At 51.2% G+C, this 25,097-nt stretch overlaps 1 protein-coding gene across 5 annotated transcripts; it reads left to right on the top strand.

Moving 5' to 3' along the window:
* The first annotated feature begins 387 nt into the window (after nt 1-387).
* SDSL (serine dehydratase like) lies at nt 388-18,625 on the top strand. 5 transcript variants are annotated; one of them, XM_067550165.1, is made up of 11 exons: nt 388-649; nt 3,975-4,075; nt 4,458-4,559; nt 5,516-5,654; nt 9,789-9,974; nt 10,442-10,481; nt 11,825-11,964; nt 13,280-13,368; nt 14,886-15,113; nt 16,969-17,093; nt 17,797-18,625. In XM_067550165.1, exons 5-11 carry the CDS (start codon nt 9,807-9,809, stop codon nt 17,988-17,990), a joined length of 984 nt encoding a protein of 327 aa, XP_067406266.1. In that variant the 5' UTR covers nt 388-649; nt 3,975-4,075; nt 4,458-4,559; nt 5,516-5,654; nt 9,789-9,806; the 3' UTR covers nt 17,991-18,625. The 5 variants fall into 5 exon arrangements, with proteins under 5 accessions (XP_067406266.1, XP_067406268.1, XP_067406264.1 ...); XM_067550164.1 differs by lacking the exon at nt 388-649 and adding an exon at nt 2,541-3,180; XM_067550166.1 differs by lacking the exons at nt 388-649; nt 5,516-5,654 and adding an exon at nt 2,539-3,180.
* The last annotated feature ends 6,472 nt before the right edge of the window (nt 18,626-25,097 follow it).

Below are 25,097 nucleotides of genomic sequence, written 5' to 3'. Positions count from 1 at the left end.
AGCTAACGGAGTAACTGGTAGCAGTAGAAGGCTGTTATCCCCTGTGTGGGTCATGGAGATGCCCACTTTGCCAGTGGCTGTCAAGGTTGTTTGCTAGGCAGCAGGGGAATGGTGAGACTCAGAAATAATGGGTTCAGTCCCTGGTTTTGGAGGGGAATGTGTTACAAACCCGTCTGCTCATATTCTCCCACCCCCATCCTCACTCCCGCTGTTATTTCCCATTGGCTCCTGCCCATCACTCCACTTCCCAACTCCCACCCCTTTCTCTTCCTGCTCCTACATTCCCCCCTCCCTGCTCATTGTTCTCTGCCTCTGCTTCTAACCTCCCACCTCCATGGCTCCTGTCCCTCCTTCCCCACTCTCTCTGGTCGAGTCCCTGTTCCCGTCTAGCTCCTTTCTTCCCTGCCTGCTTCTAACCCCCATGAACCCTGAGCTCCTGCCCCTGTTCCCCCTTCCTGCTCTTCTTTCTTTCCCCATCCTGTGTCTCCCCCGTCCCATTCCTGGCTCTGCTGCGTTTCAGTGTGGCGGCTGCTTTTTCCTCCACGCGGCCTGGGCATCAGCAGGCTGGTCACTGAGTGTGCAGGAGAGCAGTCCCTGTGCCCAGGGCTACGGCGGCACCCAGCAACTAGGAGCAGCAAGTACAAGAAAAGTTCGGTGGCCTCATGCTCATTCACTCTGTGGGGACGATGCAGTCAGTACAGGGCTAGGCGCCAGGAGCAGTGGGGGTCTAGTCCCGGCTCTGCCCTACGGTTCTAGTGCGGTCTCGGGCACGTTGTAATATCTCATGGTGCCTCAGGCTCCTGATCTGTTACCTGGGGATAATAATAATCTGGAGCCTCACTGGAGCTGTTGTGAGCCTTCCCTTATTAATGGCTGTAAAGTGCTTGGAGATCCTTCTGCAGGAAGTGCGACGTGTTAGCAGTAAAACCACTGGCAACAACTACAGGGAGGCTGTGGGACTTGAGCCTCTAGAAAAAGCAGAGGGGGAAAGGCTTAGCTGTAATAGAACATATAATACTTGCTGGTTGAGACCCCCTCTGCTGCACTGTCTGGTATGGTCTCTGGCTCAGGGTTGGGTGAATTGCAGAGACCTTTGCCACCTGGGGGGTTTCCTCAGGGTCCACTGGATGCCTTCCAAACTGTCCACAACGGAGTGGGGGTAAAGTGGCCTCTCTGGCCAAATCTGGTCAGCTCCTCATAGTAGCACATGTCCTGGGAGGTCTCATTTTGTCCCCAGTGCTTTTATAATTCTGCCTCAACTCCCTGGTTTTGGCGTGGTACAGGGTGTGTCCTGACGTTCGCTCAGGTAGGTCACTGCTTCTAGATCCTGGCATTTCAGTGACTCCTGTTCAGATGGGACTGGATGGGCTCCTCGCCCCAGTGGACAAGGAAGTCCAGGATCGCAAAGGTGTGTGCCAGGGTTTAAGAAGGTAGGGAGGTGACATCTGGTCAGGATGACCCCGAAGAAGAAGGGGAGAGCGCACAGGTAAAGGGATGGGCTGTTTCAGCTGTGAAGCAATGCAGTAAGAGACAGCGGGGGGAACTGCCTGAAACAGTGTAGTTTATCCAAAATAGGGGTGGTACAACGAACATATACAGTATTGTAAATATGCATGCACACATATTTATGCGTACATATATGTACCAACACAGGCGATGGCATAAATCTATGTATGAACAACACGTGCATTCATTCATGCATATGCACACATACAAACACAAGCCTGCACACCGATGTGTGTGCCCACACAGGCATTACCTACCTACATGCACACTAACATGCACACAAGTAAAAATGCATACACACGTATGCACACAAATGCACAAGCATCGTGTATGTGATAAGAAGCTGGGCTGCTCATGTGCCTGGCTGATCAGGCTGGAACCTTCTCTTTGAGGGCTATGACAGCATCAGGCAAACCCGTGCATACTCCGGTTGCAAAGATCATGTGCACGCCCGGCCTTTGTAGCGCAGGAAATCAGGACGCATCCAGCTGCTGCAATGGGCCTGACTGTAAAATGCAGATCTTATATAATCCAAGTGCACTTGCGGCTATGGTGCAGACTGAAGTGTTACTGAGCAAATAAATAACCTGCACTTAGACCTGGTTATATTGTGCACTGCTCCTCCCTCCCTGATTCCCCTCCAACTGGCAGGTGTACCCTGATCCAGCCTTGAGCTTTTGTCTTGCTCATGCTCCGCAAAGCAAGAGCAGGGCCTGTGTTTGTGGTGCTGAATTGGTCCCCTCAACTTGACCCTTGTTGGGAATGCCCACAGCTGGGGCCATGGAAGTCGATATAGAGACCCTGTGGTTTGACAGCATCCAGAGCTAAATTTCCAAAACTCGGGCCATAAGCTGCACCAGCAAATGATGCATGTGCTCATGCAAAGAGCTGACCTGTGCATGCAGATGTGCACATTGCCTAGCAACTCCATGTTCGCTGGCATGGAGACGTGTGGCTTTTGAATGCATGTCTGCAGATAGTATGCGTGCACCAGCATTTCCCTGCATTTTGCATGTGCCCACAAATGCAGGTGGTGCAGGCACAGTTCTCCGACACAAGCATGCCTGTGGGGGTTGCACACATGGCTCTCTCTTTGCCCTTGTGAATGCACGCGCACCACGCCCCGGGTATGGATTTTAGTTTATTTATGTGCGGCCAAACATTCCAGAGATATCTTATGGGAGGCCCCTGCTGAGTGCCTGAACATATTGGGAAGTGCATCCCACCCACTATCTAAATATTCCCATGGTATGTTGATAGAACAACAACTGGACAGCAGGAATGCAGGGGACTCAGTAGTAAAGGGGTTAAAGTTCCTAGGATTGTAGAGGAAATTCTTTGTTGCTGCATGACTGTTTGGTGCATGCTGGGGTTGCGGGTCCTAGTGGTCTAGTGGCAAATATTGGGATGCCCTGACTGGGAATTCCAGGGAATGCCACCTATTTATCAATGCAGCAAAATAATGCTCTGTCACTGAAGCACAATTTGCTTTCTCATATGGCAGTTTTGCATCGTGGTGCTGTGAGGATGAATCATAACTTAGTGTCACAAGATCCAAACTAAACTATCCAAACTATTAACTTTCTGGCAAAGGTTGGCTTGCAGGACTGACGCCAGACTGTGGAAATCAGAAGTGGCCCTTGGATTGCAGGGGTGGGCAGCAAGGGCTGCTGAGTGAGTGTTAAACTGAAATCTGGTTAATTTCACAAAATGAGTTCAAAGTGGTTTCTGGTGCTACATTGCCCCCAAAGCATCTCCTTTCTCCCTGCCAATTATGCATTTATAACCATATTTTCCTGTGTTTTCCCTCTCCCCTGATGCTGCTGCATGAGAAACCCACACAAACAGAAGGAGAAACTGACTAACAGTGGTATTTTCAAAAGCACCTCAGTGATTTAGGAGATGAAATCCCATTTTCAAAAGCAACTTGGGCACTTATTTTTATAATTGATTATTTGCAATTATAGGATCCTGAGTCTCACTGAAAGTCCCGAGGGCCAGATTTTTAAAGGTATTTAGGCACCAAAAGATCTAGATCAGTGCCTAGTGGATATTCAAAACACACTCCCATTGATTTCAATGCTTTAAAAAAACCCACTTAGGTGCCTATCTGCATCTTTAGGCACCTAATACCTTTACAAATGTGGCCCCAAATCACTTTTGAAAAGGGGGCTTTGGCTGTTTGAACACTTGGGTGCTTTTGAAAATGTTACCCTGGCTGAACAGTGAAACTGACAATACACGAAACACCAACTAAAAAGACTGGAGAAAAGAGCATAAGCTGTCGCCCTTCTCTAATCTCATCCAGTTCTGTTTTATTTGGCGATGTTTGCCACAAAAGCCGGTGAAACGTTTCTTTGGCAGATGTGGGCTCATCAAGATGACGTGTCTCTTTAATGTAACCCTTATTAACCCTGTTTCTGGGTTTCTCCGCCTCCATTTCTTAAACTTTGCTCTGCTGTTTGCAGTTTGGAATCACCGACTTCTCTCATCTGTATGCGTGGGGAAAGCCAGCTCCTTTTGGGCCTGGGGCGAGGAGGCAAGACAAGAGATCCCAGCCGGAATCAAGGTAAATATTCCGAATAGGAAGCAGATGGCAGCAGTGCAACCCAACTGACAGGCAAAGCTGCCGAGGACATAGCTAATAAGGGAGGGCTGGTGAGAGCTGAGGTCAGGGAGCCAATCCTGTCCTGCATGCAGGGGGTGTGTCTAGGGCTTTGCTAAGGACACAGCCTTGTTGGGAGAGACTATTTTCTACTTGCCTGGGCTGAGATTATCTGCTATACCCGTTAATCCTTGAATGAGTCTGACCCATTTCCCTGGGTTGGGGGAGGGATGTAAAGAGCGTTTTCTTACTCTGGGATGTGGAGGGGGCCAGCGGGTGGGCCGGAATCACACTCAAGAGTCAGTAAATCATAAATGAGTGAGTGAACTCTGTCCTCTTTCTTCAGCCCTCAGGCTCGTCAAGTCTTTGACAACTGGTCAAAGGTTCTGATCTCAAGAATTCTCCCTTTCTGGAGGCTCTGCGGACGGCAGCCTCTCTCGATCTCCGGGTGAGGTTGGCTTTTGCTGTGCTGCTAGCAATGTCCCTCTTTTAGTTTTTACATGAGCGTGCTCGCTGAAGAAAACTCCCTGGGGAATCTGAAGAGCGGCTCCTAAATGGATCAGGAGAAAAGATTCCAGCTTGGAGTCAGACAGACAGGCCAGGATCCTCAAAGATATTTAGGCACCTAAGGAGTTAGGCGCCTACAGACCTTTGAGGATCTGGACCCACGACTCCTCAAAAGGAAATAGCAGGGATAGCGAGGTGGGGAGTTGGTGCCCTGTTCTGTAGCAGTGACGTCATCTGGAATTATGTGTATGACGCTTTGATACTCCCATGATGGGCTAGATAGATAGACAGACTTCTGATTCTCAAGGTACATCAGAGCTGCTTGCCTGGGGTCTGATTCTCCGTTACATTAATGCCCCCCGTGCCCGCCTGGCAGCATAAATGTGAAGAGGCTCTCCCTGGCTGATGTGGAAGTAGCATGAGGGCTCTGCAATGACCCTGCTTCCAGGCCCTGCCATCGCGGCCATGCTAGGGACAGGAAGGGAGCATGGCTGAAGTGCACACTGGAAGGCAAATCTTAAATCAGAGCAACTCTGAGGCTGCTCTAACTTACACCAGGGACTGGAGAGGGTCCTGCAGAGCCCCCCCAAAACATGGAGCACAAAGATGGCTTAAAATCTCTTTTCCCCACATCATTCCTTCCCCCAGAGTAGGCACGGATTAACCGATAGCCAGGTCCCTGGTGGCTAGCAGAGTGCAAGCTGGCTATCTGGGAGCCAGATGAAAGTGAGGCGATAGGGAAAGTGCCAGGAGAAACTGCAGAGATTGTAGCAGCGTCCGTGATTGACAGGGTGCGTCTATCACTTATCTCCAAGGTTTTGGTCGTTTTGTTCTATCCCCAGCTGGATTCCCAGCCTGTGGTTGCTGATACGTGTGTTTCATATTATCTGCACTTAGCCCAGAGGTCGAGTCCTTTCCTTCGGACGTGGGAGCTCGCCAGGTTTAGTCATCCCTTTATTACCTCCTGCCTCGATCATTGCCAGGGCTTCTTTGCGAGCTGGGAAACTGCTACTACCACAGAAGACAAGTTGCTGTGGTAAGCAGGTCCTGCAAGGAGCACTTTACACCCACGCGGTGAGATCTGCTGAGTGCTTTCCGGGGCAAGCCTAACGTGTTGGGTCCGATCTTTAAAGCCCGAAATGTCCCAGCTGTTGGAGAGATCTCCCTATGCTGTCGGGAGGCAGTTCAGATCAGTGGAAGTGGGGCTGGCACTCTCTGTGCTGGGGGGGTGCTGGGATCTCGAATTCACTTCCTTCCTCAGTTTGCTAAGCCTGGTGCTGGTGACCCTCAGGACTCACCTGTTTGTCCCCCAGTGGGCAGAGCAGATCACTGGGATGGGTAGGCTAATTAGGAGGCTGAGGTGGGAAACACTGGCTGTCTGGGGCTGGGAAAGCAGCTGGGGAGACTCTTTTTTGTCCGTGATGTACCCAGAGTTTACCATTGGCACAGCTGATACGTTTATATAGATTTGGAAGTCTCCATTGCTGTTTTTTTAATCCTTTGATCCCATTTCTTGTTTGTGTGCTAGACAGAGCTTTTAATGTCTAGGTAAAGGGTTCGGAGCCATGCCTCAGCCATCAGTGACATGAGTTGGCTGGGTCTCTGAACTGCACTGGAAACCCCCTCCCAGAAGGTCAGCAAACCAGCAGAAGTGGTTTTTCCACCTCTCAGCAAACCCACAGCCATAGACGAGTCCCTCCCAGCTGGATATTACAGCAAGGAAGAGGCAAGATAGAGATGCCATTAGCACAACTGAAAGGCAGCCTCTATTCCCTCCAAAATATTGCTTCTTAGGACCCCCCAATGGGCTAGCACCACCTCTGAGCAGAAAGAATCTGCTCTGAGCCACCCTTAGAATAAGGCATCGGAAAAACTCCAATGCAGCTGGCGAAGAGTTTCTCAGAAGCAACCCCTTTGAATCTGACTTAACTAGTAAACTTTCAAAAGACAATTATAAACTATCCATGCAAGGAATGACCTACGGCTGAATTGCACAGTGACCAGTTATTAACTCTAGCACACTACCAATAACCCCTATAGAAAACGTATTTTGTTATAATTAATAACCCCCATATGAGAACTCCCTCAGCACTATACACTGATTTAGGTGGGGCAGTTTGCCTGTCTCTTGTCTTTGTTAAGTCCACACATATTGACAAGGGAGAGAGCAGCAATGCTTTGGTACTGATATTTTTAGTATGGTCAGTTAATTTAGAGGAGTTCAGCAAAGCACACCTAGCCTCCTACTAGCACACCCCCGCCATTCACATTGTCCCTAGAGCTCACACACCAGCAATACTGTGATCTAGTGCTTATCTAGCAGAGGACTGTGGGTAATAGTATGTAAATGAACATGCAAATTATATCAGAATTATCATCCTTGGAATTGTTGCTCTAGTTTCTTATTTTCCAAGACCTAATGGTGATGTTCACAAGCAGAGCTGGTCAAAGAATGGATTTTTTTTCTCTGGAACATTTTGAGGTTTTGTGAACAAAAAACCCCTGAAATATTTTGTCTGAATATTGAAATATTTTGGCCAAACCTCGAAATATTTAAATGATGAAATTCTATTATGGTGTCTCATGGGACTTGTAGTTGAGTGCCTCATCCTCCTGTCGGCCAGGCTTCCTAGTCAAACTACATCTCCTTGGACCACAGTTTCTGCTATTGGAGAAAGAAGACAATATATGGCTGCGGTGCATCATGGGAGATGAAGTCCATCTGGGTAGCCCGGCCCATTGAGGGGAGCACGAGGCACCTGAATTACAACTCCCATGAGGCATCGCTGTGGCGTTCTTTAGAATCAAAATATTTTAGTTTTCAGGTGAAACCAAAACATTTCCAGTCAAAATACTTTGGTTTTTGGACATTCACTTTTCTGACAAAAAATTGAACTTTTTTTTGCAGAAAGCAGACACTTTTCATGAAAGATCTAATGATTGAAAGCTGAAGCTGAGCAAAGTCAGACTAGAAATAAGATGTACATTTTTAACAGTCGGGGTAATCGTCCATTGGAAGACCTTGCTTTAGGACCTGTTGGATTCTCTATCACTTGAAACCTTTAAATCAGACTGGATATCGTTCTGAAAGAGATGCTATAGCTTCATGAAGTTATGGGCTTGATGCAAAAATTATTGCATGAGGTTCTCTGGCCTGTGCTATGCAGGAGGTCAGATTAGATTATCATAGTTGGTCCTTTCTGGCTTTAAAATCTATGAATTTATGAATCTAAGATTTTTCTTTTTGTTGAAAACCCAGTGTTCTGTTGAAAAACACTTTGGATGGAAAATTTTCAGCCAGCCCTTCTCATAAATGCAACCACTGCTTTATTTGTAATTAGTATCATTTTCCCCCGGTAACTCCAAAAAGTACGTATCATGCCAATTTGCCCAGGGAAAGGTAATACCGCAATGCAGACCCTTTGGTCATCTGGGCATACAATGACATTAAATAAAAAAAGGAAAACGTAAGGAAAGAACACAGGCCAGATACGCTGATTTGCATCTGCAGAGATTCTCATTGGAAGTCAATGGAGCTCTGCTGATTTATATCAGCCAAGTGTCTGGTCCACATGAGTAAAAACAGCCAAGAAACAAGTTATTGACTATTGAAGTCAGCGCAGTTATCCGGAGTAACTGCAATAAATAATTGTTAAATATTCTTTTTTCCATCCAAAGAGAAGATTTTTATTAAATTGTAATAAGCAGACTAGTGTCTAGGTGTTACCTCTGACCTCTACTGCATGGTATCGGAATTGCATAACTGTGTGTCGTATGTCCTATACTGCTTTAGCTAAAGGAGAGTCCCCTTGAATGTCAGCTCTCGTGGGAGAGGGTTCTGCTTCTGGAGAAAGAATATCTGAGTTCTGTTAATTATTAGAGCTGTGACAAATTGCAGACAATTTCTCAAACAGTTTGTTTATGAAATTTTTCACCTGTGTATTGATTTCATCAGTTTTTGTGCCCCTGAAATTTTGTGAAAGCAATAAGGTAGCTACAAAAGCCCTGCAAAATCACACAACGCCATGTTGTTACAGTGATAGCAATTTGGCTGAAAAACACAGGCCCCTTTTCACTCCAAATAGCTTGGTCTTGGCATTTTTGCAAAAAAGAAAAGGAAAGGCATGGGGGAACAATATCGACTTGGCGATGAACTGCAAAAGCATTCAGAGTTCAAGCCATTCAGATATCGTTGCAAATAGCTTGCATGACATATCCTCCCTCTGGGGCCTGATCCAACAACTCTTACCCATGCAAAGAGATCCTCTGAACAATGGAACAATGTGCCGTTAGCCTTCTAGCATTAGTAGGAGCATTGCCAGCCGATCAAGGGAAGTAATTATTCCCCTCTATTTAGCACTGGTGAGGCCACATCTGGAGTATTGTGTCCAGTTTTGGGCCCCCCACTACAGAAAAGATGTAGACAAATTGGAAAGAGTCCAGCGAAGGGTAAAGAAAATGATTAGGGGGCTGGGGGATATGATTTATGAGGAGAGGCTGAGGGAACTGGGCTTATTTAGTCTACAGAAGAGAAGAATGAGGGGGGATTTAATAGCAGCCTTTAACTACCTAAAGGGAGATTTCAAAGAACATGTAGCTAAGCTATTCTCAGTGGCGGCAGATGACAGAACAAGGAGCAACGGTTTCAAGTTGCAGTGGGGAGGGTCTAGGTTGGATATTAGGAAAAAGCTTTTTCGCTAGGAGGGTGGTGAAGCACTGGGATGGGTTACCTAGGGAGGTGGTGGAATCTCCATCCTTAGAGGTGTTTAAGGCCTTGCTTGACAAAGCCCTGGCTGGGATGATTGAGTTGGGGTTGGTCCTGCTTTGAGCAGGGGGTGGACTAGATACCTCCTGAGGTCCCTTCCAACCCTCATCTTCTATGATACACCTCTGTGCAAGGACAAATCACTTTTATTTTGGTACTAGTCATTTTGCACCTACCTACTTGGTTCCCTGGGCAGAGAGAGCAGATTTTGGCCTCGTAGGTTTTCCCTGCACCCTTATCCATGTTGTGGCATGAAAGGCTGTAGGCTGGATTCCTTCATTGACACCAGTGCAAATTCAGGGTAGTTCCATTAACTTCCAGTCAATGGAAATGCTCCAGATTTAACTGAGTAGGATTTGGCCTCTGGTATCTCTTGCCTTGGAACACACCTTGTCTGTACTTTAGGTGTTTCCTCTGACACCAATGGCAGCCCTGTTGAATAGAGATGAGAGAAGGTTCCACATCGTCACCCCTCTGCTGGAAAGCATGGCCCTGTCAAAGGCCGCAGACACCAGGGTCTACATGAAACTGGAGAATGTCCAACCCACGGGCTCATTCAAGATTCGGGGTATTGGCTACTTCTGCCAGGAGGTGAGCACAGCATTGGGATGTTAGCACTTGCTCTTCTGATCTTTTGAAGAGCTTGGTGGCTGACACAGTGCGTCATGAGCATGCACCGAAGAAGGACATGTGCATTTCTGTGTGTGGGTATGGTGGTACAAAATGTGTGTGTGTGTGTGTAATAGCAGTGGTACAAAATGCAGAATACAGAATGTATTGCAAAACGCACTTGTATGTGTTTGCAAGATGGGGTGGAAGCATTAGTGTGTATGTGTGGGTGCAGTATACATTTGGGTGGGTATGTGGTGGTGCAGCTGTTGTGTGCATGTGACACAGAATGTGTTCGAGTGCGGGTGTGTAGACAGAATTGTATTACTGACTTTGCAGTATTATCGGTGTCATTATATTGCTAATTCCACCTCCAAACTGTGTTTAGAGCATGGCGGAGGTGAAGTGAGTTAAATGAATTCTAAGCTCTACTTTCTCTCTGGTTTCAGGCTGCCAAGAAGGGCTGCAAACATTTTGTTTGCTCCACAGGTAAATTTAGTTCAAACTATTCTTCTCCTTTGGGATATCTAGCAAGACAGGGCCCCTCTGCTCCATCACCTGATCCTGGGGAGGTGCCCCAGGCATTCCGTGGGTCACAGATGGAGAGTTCTTTAACGCCTAGGGGCAGTGGGTGTCAGTTTTCACCCTGCCAAGGCCCAGATGAGTGCATCCAGCCTTTGTAGAAAACACATTTGGGACCAAGTCGGTAACCCAAGCAGAGGGGAGCTGTGTGAAACGATGCAGTGGATCATGGATCAAGGGATCATTTCTGGGCATAATGTTTGTGTCTCAAACTCAGCCTCATGGCTCAGCATTTCTAACCTCAGTAGTAAACAGAGAGAACACCAGGCCTGGGGCTGCAGCTGTAAATCTGGGCTCTGGATGGAGAAACACCCAGTAATCTGAATCTGAATGGGAGGACGTTCACACTCTCAGCGCTCTTGTTCAGCCTGACTGCAAGATATATCGGGGCTGTCCCGATATTTAATCCTTTGTCCCATGTCCTGGGACGCCCTTTGTCCCGATATTCAGGACTCAGGTGAATATTCAGTTCTGATGCCACTGCGGGCGGCCTTGTGGCTCCGAGCCTCCGTGGCAGCTGTCCCCTCGCTGTCCCCTCCCCCACGTGTCCCGATATTTTTCTGTTGTAATCCGGTCACTCTAATTGGGGGGCACGGGCGTTTGGGCTGCATCCTCATTGCATTGCGCCTGGCATGAACTTGGTCATTCCAAAGTCCAGTGACTGGGGAGCCTGTAAATGCATGTGGGGAAACTGCCCCAGAGAGACAAAGGTCATAATATGCCGTGTGTCAGCTAACAGAGCTTACAACCCAACGCTCCCTTGGACATCCTGCCTGGTCTCTGCTAGGGAGCGTGGGGACCTGCTTTGCTATGTGTCACTGAAGAGGGGTGCGGGTTAGAGCCACTCCAGGTTGACACATCCAGGTTGTTTTATTGCTTGGTCCAGCTTCTGCCCCAGGCTCAAGCCGATGGGCTGGTGCTGCTCACTGCCCATTTCTGTGTCCGCCCGGGGTGTCTGTCTCCCCAGGATCATTTACAGCTCTGCCACTGAAGCCAGCCCGGGGGGCTGTGATGTTTGTGCCCAGGGGTCAGCAGGCCGAATGGTCATCATGCTGCAATTTAGGTTCCCCTGCGTGGCCCTCATCTGTGGTGTGTTCAGAATCCATGTTTGGACCCAGACATGGAGACCTGGGCCTGCTTCTGATTCCCGGGGTGGGGCCTGACTCCATAGTCCCCGGGAACATTATTCCATTGCCATGGTCGCCAAACCCCCATTGCTGTTCACTGACCCCGCTTCCCCGTCCCTGCAGGGGGAAATGCTGGGCTCGCCACAGCCTACGCTGCCAAGAAGCTGGGGATCCCTGCCACCATCATAGTGCCAACCAGCACCTCGCAGGCCACGGTGCGGAAGCTGGAAGAGCATGGGGCGGAGGTGGAGGTCTTTGGAAAGGTACCTTTTGATCACGGAGCCACAGGGTCTGATCTCTGCCCCAGTGGCTCAGTTGTTGGGGTTCCTGTTGTCTTCCCAGATCCCCCACAGATTTGGGTTGGTTCTAGCCAGTCCTTAGTGACCTATTCATATCACCCCAGACAGCCAGGGGACACTAACACCTCCCGTCTCTGTGTGCCCAGCAGTGTTTGACCCCTTCTGCACTCTCTGGGTAGCCATGCCAAAGGGACAGGTAGGGTCACGTGGATAGATCATAAAAATAGTACAGAAAATTCCCGCATTCCTCCCTCCTGTGCTCTGGGAAGGGGGTAAAACGGCGCCTGGCAAACACCTGCAGAACGGCAGTGGGCAGTAAAAGGCCAGCGACGTGCACCAGTGGGGTTCTGGGATAGCTCCAACTGGATCAGAACCACCCCAAGGGTCCAGCCAGTCTCATTGTTTATACTCTGCCCGGCGTTTTCCTTGCCATAAATTGCTAATTGGTAGTTAGTAAAAATATACACAAGGGTGAATTCTGTTTATCTGAATGACCTGGGGGAGATTCGATACCCTGGATAATCTGGCTTTTGGGTCGACAGAAGTGCATGCTGGGCTCCTGTCTCCTGCTGCTACTCCCCCTCTCTTTCCTTCTTTGCTTCCCTTTCCAAACTGCAGCTCTGCAGCCTTAATGTTAGTTACCCAGCAGGTGATTCACTCACATGGGGCTGGCAGGGAGGCGACACAAAGGCTGTTAGAAGACCTGAAATTCAGATAAATGGACTTTACCTGGGTACTGATGTGCTAAAAGCAGCCACATTCCAGCCTCATTCACCCGCTGGCAGGCAACCCAGTGCAAGTCATGGGGGACCAGGGCTGCATGCAAGATTTGTCCTGGTGTGTTATTTCTGGTCCCTGCAACTTCACACGCACACACAAGCACACTCACAGATCTGTAGGCCTGGTTCTCCTCTCACACTCGAACACACGGACGCAAACACACACCAGAACGCAGAAGCACATGCTAAAAACCACTAGGGCCGATTCTCTTCTTCCTCCAGTTTTCCATCGCTGTAACTCCATTGCACTGGACTGGCTCCTGTCTCACCCTGCCAGGAGAGGGTAACCAGAACCTGGTGCTCAGCCTCCCCTGATGATCAAGACCTCGTTGTGCTAGATGCTGCACATATGTACAAAGGGAAAGCCAGTCTCTGTCCCACAGAGCACGCAGGCTAAGTGGCGGCCAACCTGCTCCTAGCCAGCCAGGTTAGCGAGGGCTGGCCGAAGCTGGCAGCAGCAGCCAAGTCATGGATCCTTCCCTGCATTGTTGTATCGACAGGTCTGGGATGATGCCTACGTAAAAGCCTTGGCGTTAGCGGAGACCGACGGCTGGGTCAACATCCACCCCTTTGACCACCCTTTGATCTGGTGAGAGATTGGGATCCCCCTGCCTGGGACCTTGCTGCTCTGCCCCCCTCTCCCTAGCTCTATGACTCCCACTTTCTTCTTTTTACAACGCAAATATCCTGCTGCTGGCAGGGGCTGCTTCTCCACGTAATCAGAGGGCATGACCTGTGCCGCTTTGGGGCTAGCATCTCCCCTCCCCTGCTGCACGGTTTCTCCATCGCCTCCCCACGGGTTGTTGCCGATCGGCCCCGGTTTGACTGAGCTCAGACTGGCCTCCAACCACCGGGCAGGGACCCGCATGGCGAGAGAAGCAAGGAGCCAGGCAGGGTGCACGAGGGATGGCACGGGAGTGAGCGGGCACCAAGCGGCTGCTGGGTTCTCCACGGTCCAGTCGCTCCCGGTGCACTCTGCATTCAGTGGGGTTGTGGGTGGGGCCAGGTGCCCTTTTGGCCTCTGTTTACCCTGAGCTGGCCAGCACACAGCCACAGCCCCACTCCAGAGCAAAGGGCTGCTCCTCGGACCAGATCTCCGCTGGCGGCGCCTCGCGGGGCAGCTGTCGGGCCAGGAGGGTCGTCTCTGAATGCCACCAGCTGGGCGTTTCCAAGGGGAATTTGCTGTTTCAGCCCCGCGTTGGCGTTCAGCTGCTGGTGCCTGTTGGCCCCGTGTCTCTTGGCGCCTGAGCTGTGGGGAGGACACGCCCTGGTAGGTCCCTATTCAGGACGAGGCTTAAGCGGGTGTGCAACGCCAGCCCGAGCATCGCCGGCTCCTGGGTGGCTGTTCCAAACTCCCCCCGGCCCCCTGCCTCGGGCAGCCGGTCCGAGTGTCCCTCCAGCCGCTGTCACTGGCCCAGGTGCCCCTGGCCCTTGGGCTCTGGCCCGTTTCTGCAGGGCTGGGCACGCTCGTGATGGTCACACACAGCCGGCCCGGGCTGCCAGCCCAACGCTCAAACCCTGGGGCCGCAGCCCCAGCGCGGGCCCTCCTGGGCGGCTGGGCATGGTCACAGCTCCGAAGGCACCCCGCAATCCAGTGAGAGGATGGCAGCGGCCGGCGGCCAGGGCTGGGGCTTCCCTGCCAGCTCCCGAATCGTGGCAGGGGAGGGCTGGCCGTCTGTGGAGCGGGCGTGCCACGCGAGACGGGCACGGCAGAGCAGGGGCGGGCACGGACGTCGCAACAGCACGGCAGACTTGAAATCCTGTCGCTGCTCTGAGGGGGGCAGACAGAGGGGAACATCTGTCTGGGGAGTCACCCCCCGCCCCCCACTGGTTGTGCCTGTGCGTCTGTCCATCCCTCCTGCCGTGGTCCCAAGCCCCTCCTACTTCTCTTGCCTTCTGCCACTTGAAAGGCGCTTCCCGCTGCATGGCCCGGCCGGCAGCATGTGCCCTGCCCAGCCTCCCATTGCAACCGCAGCGAGGTCTGCCTGGGACTGGGAGTGGGGGGCTGAGATCGAAGCTGTCCAGCCACGTGCCTGTTGTCCGAGCCGGGCACGGCAGGGACGCTTCGCACTGGTTGATTTCTCACGGCTGGTTTGGTTCCCATAGGAAAGGCCATGCCAGCATCATCCGGGAGCTGAAGGATTCACTGGGCACCAAGCCGGGGGCCATCGTCCTGGCGGTGGGAGGTGGAGGGCTGCTGGCCGGGGCGGTGGCCGGCCTGCAAGAAGTGGGCTGGCAGGATGTACCCGTCATTGCCGTGGAAACCAAAGGAGCTGATAGCTTCAACGCAGCGGTCAGGGCCGGGCGATTGGTCACCCTGCCGGATATCACCAGGTGGGTGCGACTGCCGTGGTGACGTGGTGGACTTGATCGCAAAGGGGGCTGTGCAGGGGGAGGCTGGCTGGGGAGGGGGGATTTGAGGATATTGAATTGCCTTGCAGCAGCATGGTGAGGCCTTGGCCAGGTGGGTGCCCCCTTGTGCTAGGTGCTGTACAAACTCATTACAATGACAGCCCTTCCCCCAAAGGGAAGAGGTGGCAGGTGCACGAAACATACAAGTGGGCGGGTGGAGAAGAGAGAAAGTGGGTCCAATAATATTCGAGGTAGGTCTTCAGAAAAGGCACAGCTCTTACCCACTGTGGGATTCCTGGGTCTCCAGCTCTGGGGCAGCCCCACCATACCAGGGCCACCCTTGTCCCATCCTCCTCTGTGAATGATCTTCCTACCCTGAATTCCAGATTCCTTCCCTGGATTTACGAATGCCAGCAGCTGGCTGTGGATCTGCTGAGCTCATCAAGGGCTGGGAGAACTGAGCTGGCCAGAAACTCACGAAGCAGATTTGGAGTCAGGATGTTTCTCAATGATCCAGGGAGCTAACACCATGTCCTCAGCCAAAAGGAGCAAAGGAAATGAGCCAGAGTTACCAGAACCCGCCATAGCTTTGTTAGGGGCTGTTTCCTGAACTCCCACAAGAATTTCTTTGCCATGAATTTCATTCAGGAGGTTCTGATGGAGCTAGGGTGACCAGATGTCCCCATTTTATAGGGACAGCCCCGATATTTGGGGCTTTTGCTTATGTAGGTGCCTATTACCTCCCCCCTCACCGCCCATCCTGATTTTTCACACTTGCTATCTGGTCACCCTAGATCAAGCTGACCAGTCAGCGATAGTCGTCCGAGCCTCCCCTCTTAGGGCTGAAGTTTCCAGACCACTGTGAGCTTGTTAGTAGAGGGAAGATGGGCCAGTGGTCTGGGCTTAGCCTCACACTGGGGAGACAGAAGGTCAGTTTCCTCCTTCGCTGCAGAGTCTTTGTGTGACTATGGACAAGTCTCTCAGCCTCCGTTTGCCTCAGGTCCCCACGTGTACAATGGGGATCAGAGTCCTGCCCAGGGCTGTGTGAAGACGTACATGGACGCTCAGACACTACAGTAAGAGGGAGTGTGGAAATACCTTCGGTAGCTAAGTGCCCAACTCTTCAGGCGCCTTTGAGAATCCCAGCCTGGGCCTTCGAAGGCCACTTGCTACCGTCTCTTTGCTCTGGATAAAATGCTTGGGCAAGGTCCTGGTTTAATGCAGTCAGGGCGACACCTGCCTATGGCGCAACTTTTAAACAGCACTGGAGACAGCCATGCTGAGCTGGTTTTTATCGTTGTGGCACAGATCTGGCGGCTGTTCAGGCTCTGTGTCTGCAGCAGTGTGACAATCATTGCGACACTACAGTGCCTTCCGCCCCGTGGGGCCCTGGGTTCAAACTCAGCCGGAGTCGGTAGTGACTGCACGTTCTTGCTATAGCTGAGGACTCTTTGGTGGCCCTTGTGTGCAACGAGTTGGCAGGCCTCAGCCAGGGCCTCCACATCACAAAAACCAGCAACACCGGGGCACCGTTAGCACCCTTGGGGGCAACCCCAGCAGAGAGGCAAAAGACTGGATGGGCCACGCAGCCCAAACTCCCTCCTCGGACCCTTGTGATAGTTTCCTCCTGCTCAAGGCTGAAGCTCATGGTGGGGCTCCCAGCTGTTCCACGCTGTGTCTGGTCAACGTCCTTCCCCAAGGACTGCCAGCCTAGAACCCTGCACCCCCACGGGGTCCTCGCTGCGGAGATCTTGGGGTGAATTTCTCCCCACCCTCTGGCCTGGGCTGGCTTGCTGAGTGCTAATGGGGGCTCTCTCTTTTGCTTTCCATTTCCCAGCGTGGCAAAGTGCTTAGGAGCCAAGACGGTGTCACCCCGAGCACTGGAATGTGCCAGCGAATGCCAGCTCATCTCCCAGCTGGTGGAGGACCTGGAAGCAGTGCAAGCCGTCGAGCAGTTCCTGGGTAAGCGGATGCGCCTTCCCTGCAGACATGGGGTGCTGATGCAGCTCTCTGGCTGACTGCTGTGAGCCGACAGCACCACCTACTGCCCTTCATGCTCTGAGCTAGTTCAACCGCGTCTCTAGATCTCTCTGTTGACTCTTGCGTCTGCCAATTCTCTGCAGAATAGGAAGGTAGGTTTCGTTAGCATTTTTCTGTCAAATGGGGCCATGGAATAGGGAAATCAGATCCAGGGATCAGAGGCACTGGCAGTGACAACCATGCAGTTACGACCCAGCTGTTTCCCAAACGTATCCTAATAGTATGTGTTTGGCTTCACCTGGGTACATGGGGCCAAACAGTGCCACAGCCAGTAAAGGAATTGGGCTATAGGCCTGAAGAAATTAGGTGTAGAGAAGGGCTTCCTCAACAGGCCTGGAGCACAATTTAGTGGGAGGGCGTTTGAACGTTAGTGGAACGATCAAGCGTGCATCGTATGCAGTCCACAGCGTGCAGTAAGCGTGCAGTATAGCTGCTTAGGTTAAAAGCACAAGGGCTAGTCTCCAATTAGTGCGTATGGTCATTCCCGTCATTCCCCCCCCCCCCCCCCGTGAGGATAACAACCTACTGCATAGCTGAGTTCCTCCTTTAGCTCCTGTGATGGAGGTTTGTGCTTTTGAGCATGCAGGATCTTTCTTTTTTTCTCCTTCCTGCCGGCATTGCCCAGATGATGAGCGGATGCTGGTGCAGCCTGCCTGTGGAGCATCTCTGGCCTTACTCTACACGGGTTGTGTTCAACAGCTGCAGCGAGAAGGACACTTGAACCCGGACCTGGGCTCCATTGTCATCATCGTGTGCGGGGGAAGCAACATCCAAATGGCAGGGCTCCAGGCCCTGAAAACCCAGCTGGGCATGAAATGACTGCGGGTGCCAGCCCCAGGATGGTTCGCGGGGGCATGGGATCCCATGTAGTCACTAATAAATCATATTGTTGGGTTTTTCTAAGTGGAATCTAATGGAATTCAAACCAGTTTATAGAATAAATAGCAGACTCCTCTTAAGTCTTGTCGAGTGACGGCTTTAACGCTGCAGGTGTAGCTGCTTGCCTGTGCTCTGCCATGTCCTGGGTAAGAATGAAGGAGGAGTCAGCTGAACAAACATTGGCTCTCTGCACGTTAGCAATCTGTGCCATCTGGGAAGGTACTGCAGGGGACATACTGGAGCTAGGCAAGTTATGGACTGTGACAATTCCTCACTGTGATTTTAACCCATTTTTCTGAGTGTAAATCACTCATGACTGACCCAGGTTTCTGTTATCCATGGGGGTTTATTTGCTGAATAATTCTCAGCCAATGGGGCAAAATGTTCATGTCAGCTGTGTTTGTGTTTGTTTGCGTTTGGTATAATCTAGTTGTTTCTGCTTCCTGCTTGGATGACTGATACTTGGCTAGCTAGCAAATTACCAAATAAAGGCAAGTGAATGAGGGATTCTGCATAACACCCTTTAGAGGCCAAACTCTCTGATGAATAAATATTTGTGCTAAAAATCTGTGAAACTCTTCTGGCTTCATGATCATTTTCAGGAATACTCAACAGTTGTCTGAACAGATGGGAGAAAGAAGGCGCTGTTAAAGATCTAACATTCCTGCCTACTTAGCTAAGGTGTCAGATCTGACAATACACATCTTTGAGATCCTCCAAGGAGTCCTCCAGCTAAACTGGCCTGGCTATTCCAGATACAATATTGTGCGCTCACGATTTTATTGTGAGTCTCATGATATTTGTGCTTTTCTGATCACCCCTGCTCCTGGAGGCAGGTGGTAACATGAGAATCTCAGCTTTCATTTAAAAGAGGTATGTTGCTAGCCCTTTTGGTCGGGGGAAAAAGCTGAGGAACATGATCCCTAACGGCGCCAGTGCCAGGAGGCAAATAAAAAGACGCCAAAGTTTTGATTTTTAAAAGTCTTATGATTGTTAAGCCAAACTCTCGCTTTGTCAGGCCTTTCTCTTTGTGGCGGTTCAACACTGCTTATATTTCTAAGCTAAAAAAAACAACAGGAAAAAATCCTTTAGCAACAAAAGACTTTCAGGGCTGCAAAAGGAGCCTGACTCAACGATTTAAACAGAATCCTTTGTGGGTCTCTTTTATGATTAAATCCACCAAAACTCTGGCGTGTCCCCTGGACACCATCATCTTCTTCCTCCAAACTCCCCTAAAGGGCCTTCTCAACTCAGCCACACCCGCTCTATACCCTCCAAGGTACGCCTTGTTCCCTCACCCCTCCACATAGGTGCGTAGGGCCGGATTTTCAGACGTGCTTGGCGTCTGGAGGATTGGGAGCTCAGCATCTCTGAAAATCAGACCTGTTGGGTTCCCCCGCTGCTACATTAGGCTCTCTTAGAGTGCTGGGCCCAGATCCCAAGGAACCTGCCTCATGCAGGTTATCCCCTGGATACAGACATTGGCGTGAAGAAACAAGTGTCTGATGCGAGGAAATGATATGATTATATCACTTCATTCCACTAGGGAGCAGCAGAGTCTCTCCCACCTGTCAGTTCCATGCCTGCAGAGAACCCAGCTGAGTTTGGCTCAGCAGATCAGAGAGCAAAAATTTGCCCCAAATATGAAAAAGTAAATGAGGAGAATCCAGGTCGTCTGTTTTCCGGTAACAAGGGAGGGAGGCCAGTTCAGATCCAGTTTTTATATTTGCCTTGGGAAGAATTAGAGACAAGCTGTGTGTGGCCATCACTTTTATTGAACCTGGTTCTGTGTTGGAGCGTATCTCTCTCTCACCAGCAGAAGCTGGTCCAATAAAAGATATGACCTCATGCACCTTCTTTCCCTATCATCTGGGACCAGCATGGATAAAACACCACTGCAAACAATTGGAAGTAATCAGACAGTCTTTCAGACCCATTTTAATTTCCAAAATCAATCAGAATAATGCTTTGCACATGGGTCGCGTTTGCATGAACTTCTCCAGCACTGGGCCAGTCTCCGTGTCCCTCTTTAAAGAGGAGGAAGCGGAGGCACAGTTGGGGTTAGAAAAAGTCAGAGAGAGAGCCAAGAATCATACCCAAGAGTCTTGACTCCCAGGGTACGTCTACACAGCGACCATAGAAGATGAGGGTTGGAAGGGACCTCAGAAGGTCATCTACTCCAACCCCTGGTTCAATGTAAACCTGGGCTTGAACTTAATCGCCCTTGAGTCCACACATCAATTATGTTAACCTAGGGCTCAAACCTAGTGTCCCAGGACCTTGCAGGGCTGGAGGGTCCAAACCTGTAATAAGCTGGGACTTAGGGTCTGAGCCCTATTGCTTACCTGTATGCACACTGTCCCACCTTGGTCCCAGCAGTCCTCCGGATGTATCCCAGAGTTGCTTGGGGCAACTTCCTTAGTCTTCTCTGTGTGGACAATCTGTGGTGATGCAGTCTATTGCGTTCTCTTGCAAACAGAAGCCACGCCTCCCTTTGCAAAAGGGCCACAGCTTAGCTCAGCGTTAACCGCCTGCTGTCTGCCGAACACCCGTCTGTGTGCATGCACGCCGCTAGAGAGTGCACCGTGTTTCAGTGGAGACCGAGCAGAGGCTTTTTGCAGAGAGAGCTGCTTCCTGGTCACAAAAGCACAGCCAGATTGTGGTGCAAATGCCGTGCCACGGAGGGGTGGGTGGCAAGAGTGTAGTGGGCACTATGCAACTGCCCTGCTGGGAGGGGGCGCGGCAGAGCTTCCGGCCCAGCACTGCTGGCGAGGATGATCCCCAGCACCCCAGCCATTCCCTCTCCCAGCAGGAACTGCTTGGTCCGGCTTTTCTCTATGTCCTTTGCTCTGGGGCCCCACTGCCCTCCTTGGGCCTGTGTGTGCAAAGGCAGCATGCAATGTGAGGGCAGCGAGTGGGACCCAGTCCCAAAACTTCCCCACAGCCTCCCGTGGCTCCCTTACCCCTGCCTTCTGGGGTTCAGTGGAGGCAGGGGGAAGGGATCCCAGGGGGTTTTAGGGCACACTGTATCCCAGGCCTTGGGGATGCACTTCAGTGCTTGCCGGCTGAGGGGTTGGGGGGGGGGGGGGTTTCCTCTGAAACCTACATTGTGTGGCAAACTTCAAAACAAACAGCCCGAAATAAATAAAAAAAAAACCAACAAAAGCACCTTCCCTAAACAGCCATGGTGCAAATTAAGAATTGCAAAGGTTCATTTCAATAGTGTGACTGCCCTGGGGACGGATGCCCGAATTATCCTCAGACCAGGGGCATGTGGGCTTTTTCCTGCCAACATGCCTCAGCCTCGGCGTGGAGAGCCCAGTTCTCAGATGAGATGGTAGAAAGCCTGCTCCGCCTGCAGTCATTGTACTGAGACAGCCACCAAAACGTGGTTAATGGCCGTGTGTGCACCGTGTGCGTCCCATCAGTAGCACCGCCACAGTCAGGACACAGGGCAGGCAGTAGAGTTGTCCCACAGTGCAACACACTGGTCGGGCTAGAGTGTCGACACAAGAACCCTCTGACTCAGGTCTGTGCACTGCCGTATGGACACCAGAGCCCTAGGTTTGAGCATGGACCAGAAAATCTTTAACCTAGCACTAAAATGCAGTGTAGACGCTCAAGCTCAGGGTTCATTGGCATGGATCAGCTGGCTCAGGTCCCACTAACTCTAGTCTCACACTAGGCCCTAATAGAGAGCTCGCATTGTCAAACATGCAGAGACAGGTATATCTACCCCGCTATCATGGAGACAGTCTCAAACGATCATTCCTGTCCTGGAGCAAGCTAAGCCTGATGTGAGATTGACCTCCTTGGTAAAGTGTGTTAAGATCAGCTGATGACAAGCACTGTATAGCAGCGAGGTGGTATTATTTATTGTTTTATTATATGACACTTATTTCACATGGGCCTCTCTAGCAGCAACATTTACAACATGCAACATTTAAACACGAGCCAGCCCCAGATAGCCAGCGTGAACAAGATAGTTAGATTATAGATAGAGCCGCGCTGTCTCCTCCAAACAAGTCTACATGGGTAAAATGACAGCAGCTGCCCGACCACTTTCACACTGGCATGTCCTCCAGGTGGGGAAATATACTAGTGATGGCACTGATGGGAAAGTGTAGGGTCAAGCGGCAAGTGGGAGGAAGGATGGGTTAGTGGTCAGGGATTACCCTCAGACTCAGGAGGGCTGGGATAATTTCCCTCCTGTCCTACAGCCTTCCTCTGTGACCTTGGGCAAGTCACTTAGCATACATCCACACTGCCAAAAGCAGTGAGTCTCACAGCCCGGGTCAATGGACTCAGGCTTATGTGGCTCACATGGCGGGACAAAACTAGAAGTGTAGATCAGCGGTAGGCGGACCGTAGGCCAAATCTGGACTGCCAGATGCTTTTGAACGGACCATGTAAGTTTTTAATTTACTCGTTGTTATTATTTTTGTTTTGTTTTTTCTGGAGTCTGGACCTTGACAAAACTAATTGCTTACCCCTGGTGAACTGCTTACCCCTGTTCCAGCCAGGGATCTGAGCCCCACCTCCTTCGCCGGGTTTCAGAACTCAGGCTCCAGCTGGAGCCAGGATGTCTACACGGCAGTCCTGAGTCCGTTGACCGGGGCTCTGAGACTCGCTGAGGTGGGGTGGGGGGGGGAGGGGTTGTGTACAGGGTAGATGTACCCAAAGTCTCTCTGTGCCTCCATTCCCCATCTGTAAAATGGGCTAATAGCCCTGCCCTGCCCTGCCCCACAGGGAGTTTGAGGATCAATACACGGAGATGAGGAGGCGTTCCGAGACTATGGCAGCGTGCTCAACGTTGTAGAAATGGTCCTTTCAGGGCAGGGTTGAGGCATGTGGGTGGGGAACAAGCCTGCACAGCTGTTTTCCCTGGACTATCCTGGCTAGCAGATGGCAACCGTCAGGCCTGTCTATAGAGGTCTTGGGTTCAAATTCCCATTCTGCCTGGTACAGAGTTTAAATTCTATGGCTCCTTTAATTTCACCCTTTCTAGTTTCCTTACTGTGACGCTGTGACCTGCACTCCTGGGCCTGTTTGTTCATTTCCCGCGCGCCCCTCCCCCACCCACTCGGTTGATGTCTAGGTGTGGCCCCCCCCTCCTTTCGTTACTTTGGGAGGCTCCACCCACTATCCCTAGTCACCAAGTCAGCTGGCACTGTCCACCTGCACCAATGCCTTTGTGGCCTGGACCCTCCACTAGGAGCCCAGAGAGCGCCGCTAAATAGCGATGGAGGTTTGGCTGGCATCCCATGACGTGGGCTGAGCAAGGGCGAGACGGAAGGGCCTGGAGGGCATGAGCCCGCCCGCTCCCCTTCCACGCCTGGCTTTAAAGCCACCGCTGATTTCAGTGGAGATAGGACAGCCCAGCACAGCCAATCCCCGGTGTGCAGACTGCAGCCGAGACAATGGGGCAAACCTGCCCTGTGTGGCCTGATGAACATCTAGCAGTTAGCGGCTGGTGCCAGCGCGGCTTGTTGTTCCAAGGTATAAAAATAACTCAGCCCCGCTCCCCTCGGTGAGTTCTTGTCGGCTGGATCTTTGTCTTGCCTGGCTGAGTCACTCTGCAGCTCCTTTCACCTGGTCGCTGGGCCCCCGCTCTCCCATTGTTTGCTGTGTGAAACCCGGGGCCCTGCAACAGCTGTCGTCAGCTGCCTCCTGTTTATGGAGCTGGCATACAGACGCACGGCGAGCCCCCTTCTTTATTGCCTCCCCCGGTCCACCTGGGCCAACAGATGCCGTTTTCGCACGACACAGCCGCGGAGGAAGAGCGGGGGAGCAGGCCGCGGGGAGGTAGGTTGGTGGGAGAAGGCAGACTGTTTTCAAAACAGAGCTAGAGCAAACGGCTCGCACTTGTGTGAGATGCTGGCTCCGTCCAGAGCTGTGGCTCATCATTCCCAGCATCCTTTGCCTTCTCCCGAAGCTCTTGGCCTATCGGTTTTTTTCTTTCCATCATCTCGCTCATTTTTGAGCTGGCATTTTCTATGGGGAATTTTCACCGGCTGAAAATTTCACAGAGCTGCATAACTAGCGAGTGGGGTGTGATAACGGAATAATTAGCAAGGCTATTTTGCCTCAATAACTTTCAACAGGTAGGCCTGTTTCCCCCTCCCTCCATTCACCCATCAGCCTTTAAGATCATTGAGGGTGTCCATGCTTCTCCTGGTAAGTGATCTGATGTAACAAAATATACAGGCCATATCCTCAGCAGGTGTAAACTGGTATCGCGCCACTAGTTTAGCTGAGTCCATGGCTCGTTGCTGGGTGAAGTAATGTGATGTTATGGTTACAGGTGTATCCCACACCCTTTATGGCTTGGATGTAACTTGTCAATTAGTGCATGGTCTAGGGGTTAGAACAGGAGGCTTGGGTCTATTCCTGATTCTGCCACTGACCAGCTGTGTCATTTCCCCGCTCACCTGTTCTCTGTCTTGTCTAATTAGACTGTGGGCTCTTTGGGGCAGGGATGGTCTCTCGCTATGTATATGTACAGCACCTAGCACAAAGGGGTCCTGATCTCAGTTGAGGGCCTCTAAGGGCTACCATCATATAAATGCTGTCTTTTACAGTCTGTCTGTCTAGCTAGCTAATACATATGCATATTTACGCCTTTGTTCTATGTATAGCTCACTGGGCCACCCACTGAAAAGCAGCCACCTCTGGGCTGGACTGAGTAAGCTGTTTGATAGCACAGAGCCATTGGGATGCAACTGTTTAGGACAAGAGCATGGCATATCACACCTGTCGATGAAAGAAGCCTCACATTAGCCTGGTGAACAAAGTAAGTATCGTTAGTCTCATGTTACAGATGGGGAAACTGAGGCACAAGAAGAAGAAGTGACTTTTGTCCATGATCACACAGCAAACCAGTGGTGCGACCAAGAATGGGACTCAGCTCTCTTGAGTCTTAACCAAAGACACCCCTTCAACACCCCCCCACCGCCCCCGCCACTGACTTCCCATGGCAGGAACCGGCTAGAGTTTTTCCGTTGAGTCCGAATTCCCATTGGGAGATGTATCTGGGCACTCTCGGGC

Source organism: Emydura macquarii, unplaced genomic scaffold (assembly GCF_026122565.2).
Source record: "Emydura macquarii macquarii isolate MOO-44397 ecotype Brisbane River unplaced genomic scaffold, CSIRO-AGI_Emac_v2 contig_1254, whole genome shotgun sequence".
In the NCBI taxonomy this organism is placed as follows: domain Eukaryota; kingdom Metazoa; phylum Chordata; order Testudines; family Chelidae; genus Emydura; species Emydura macquarii.
Note: the sequence above shows the minus strand (reverse complement) of the source record. Positions and strands in the feature narration are given on the sequence as shown.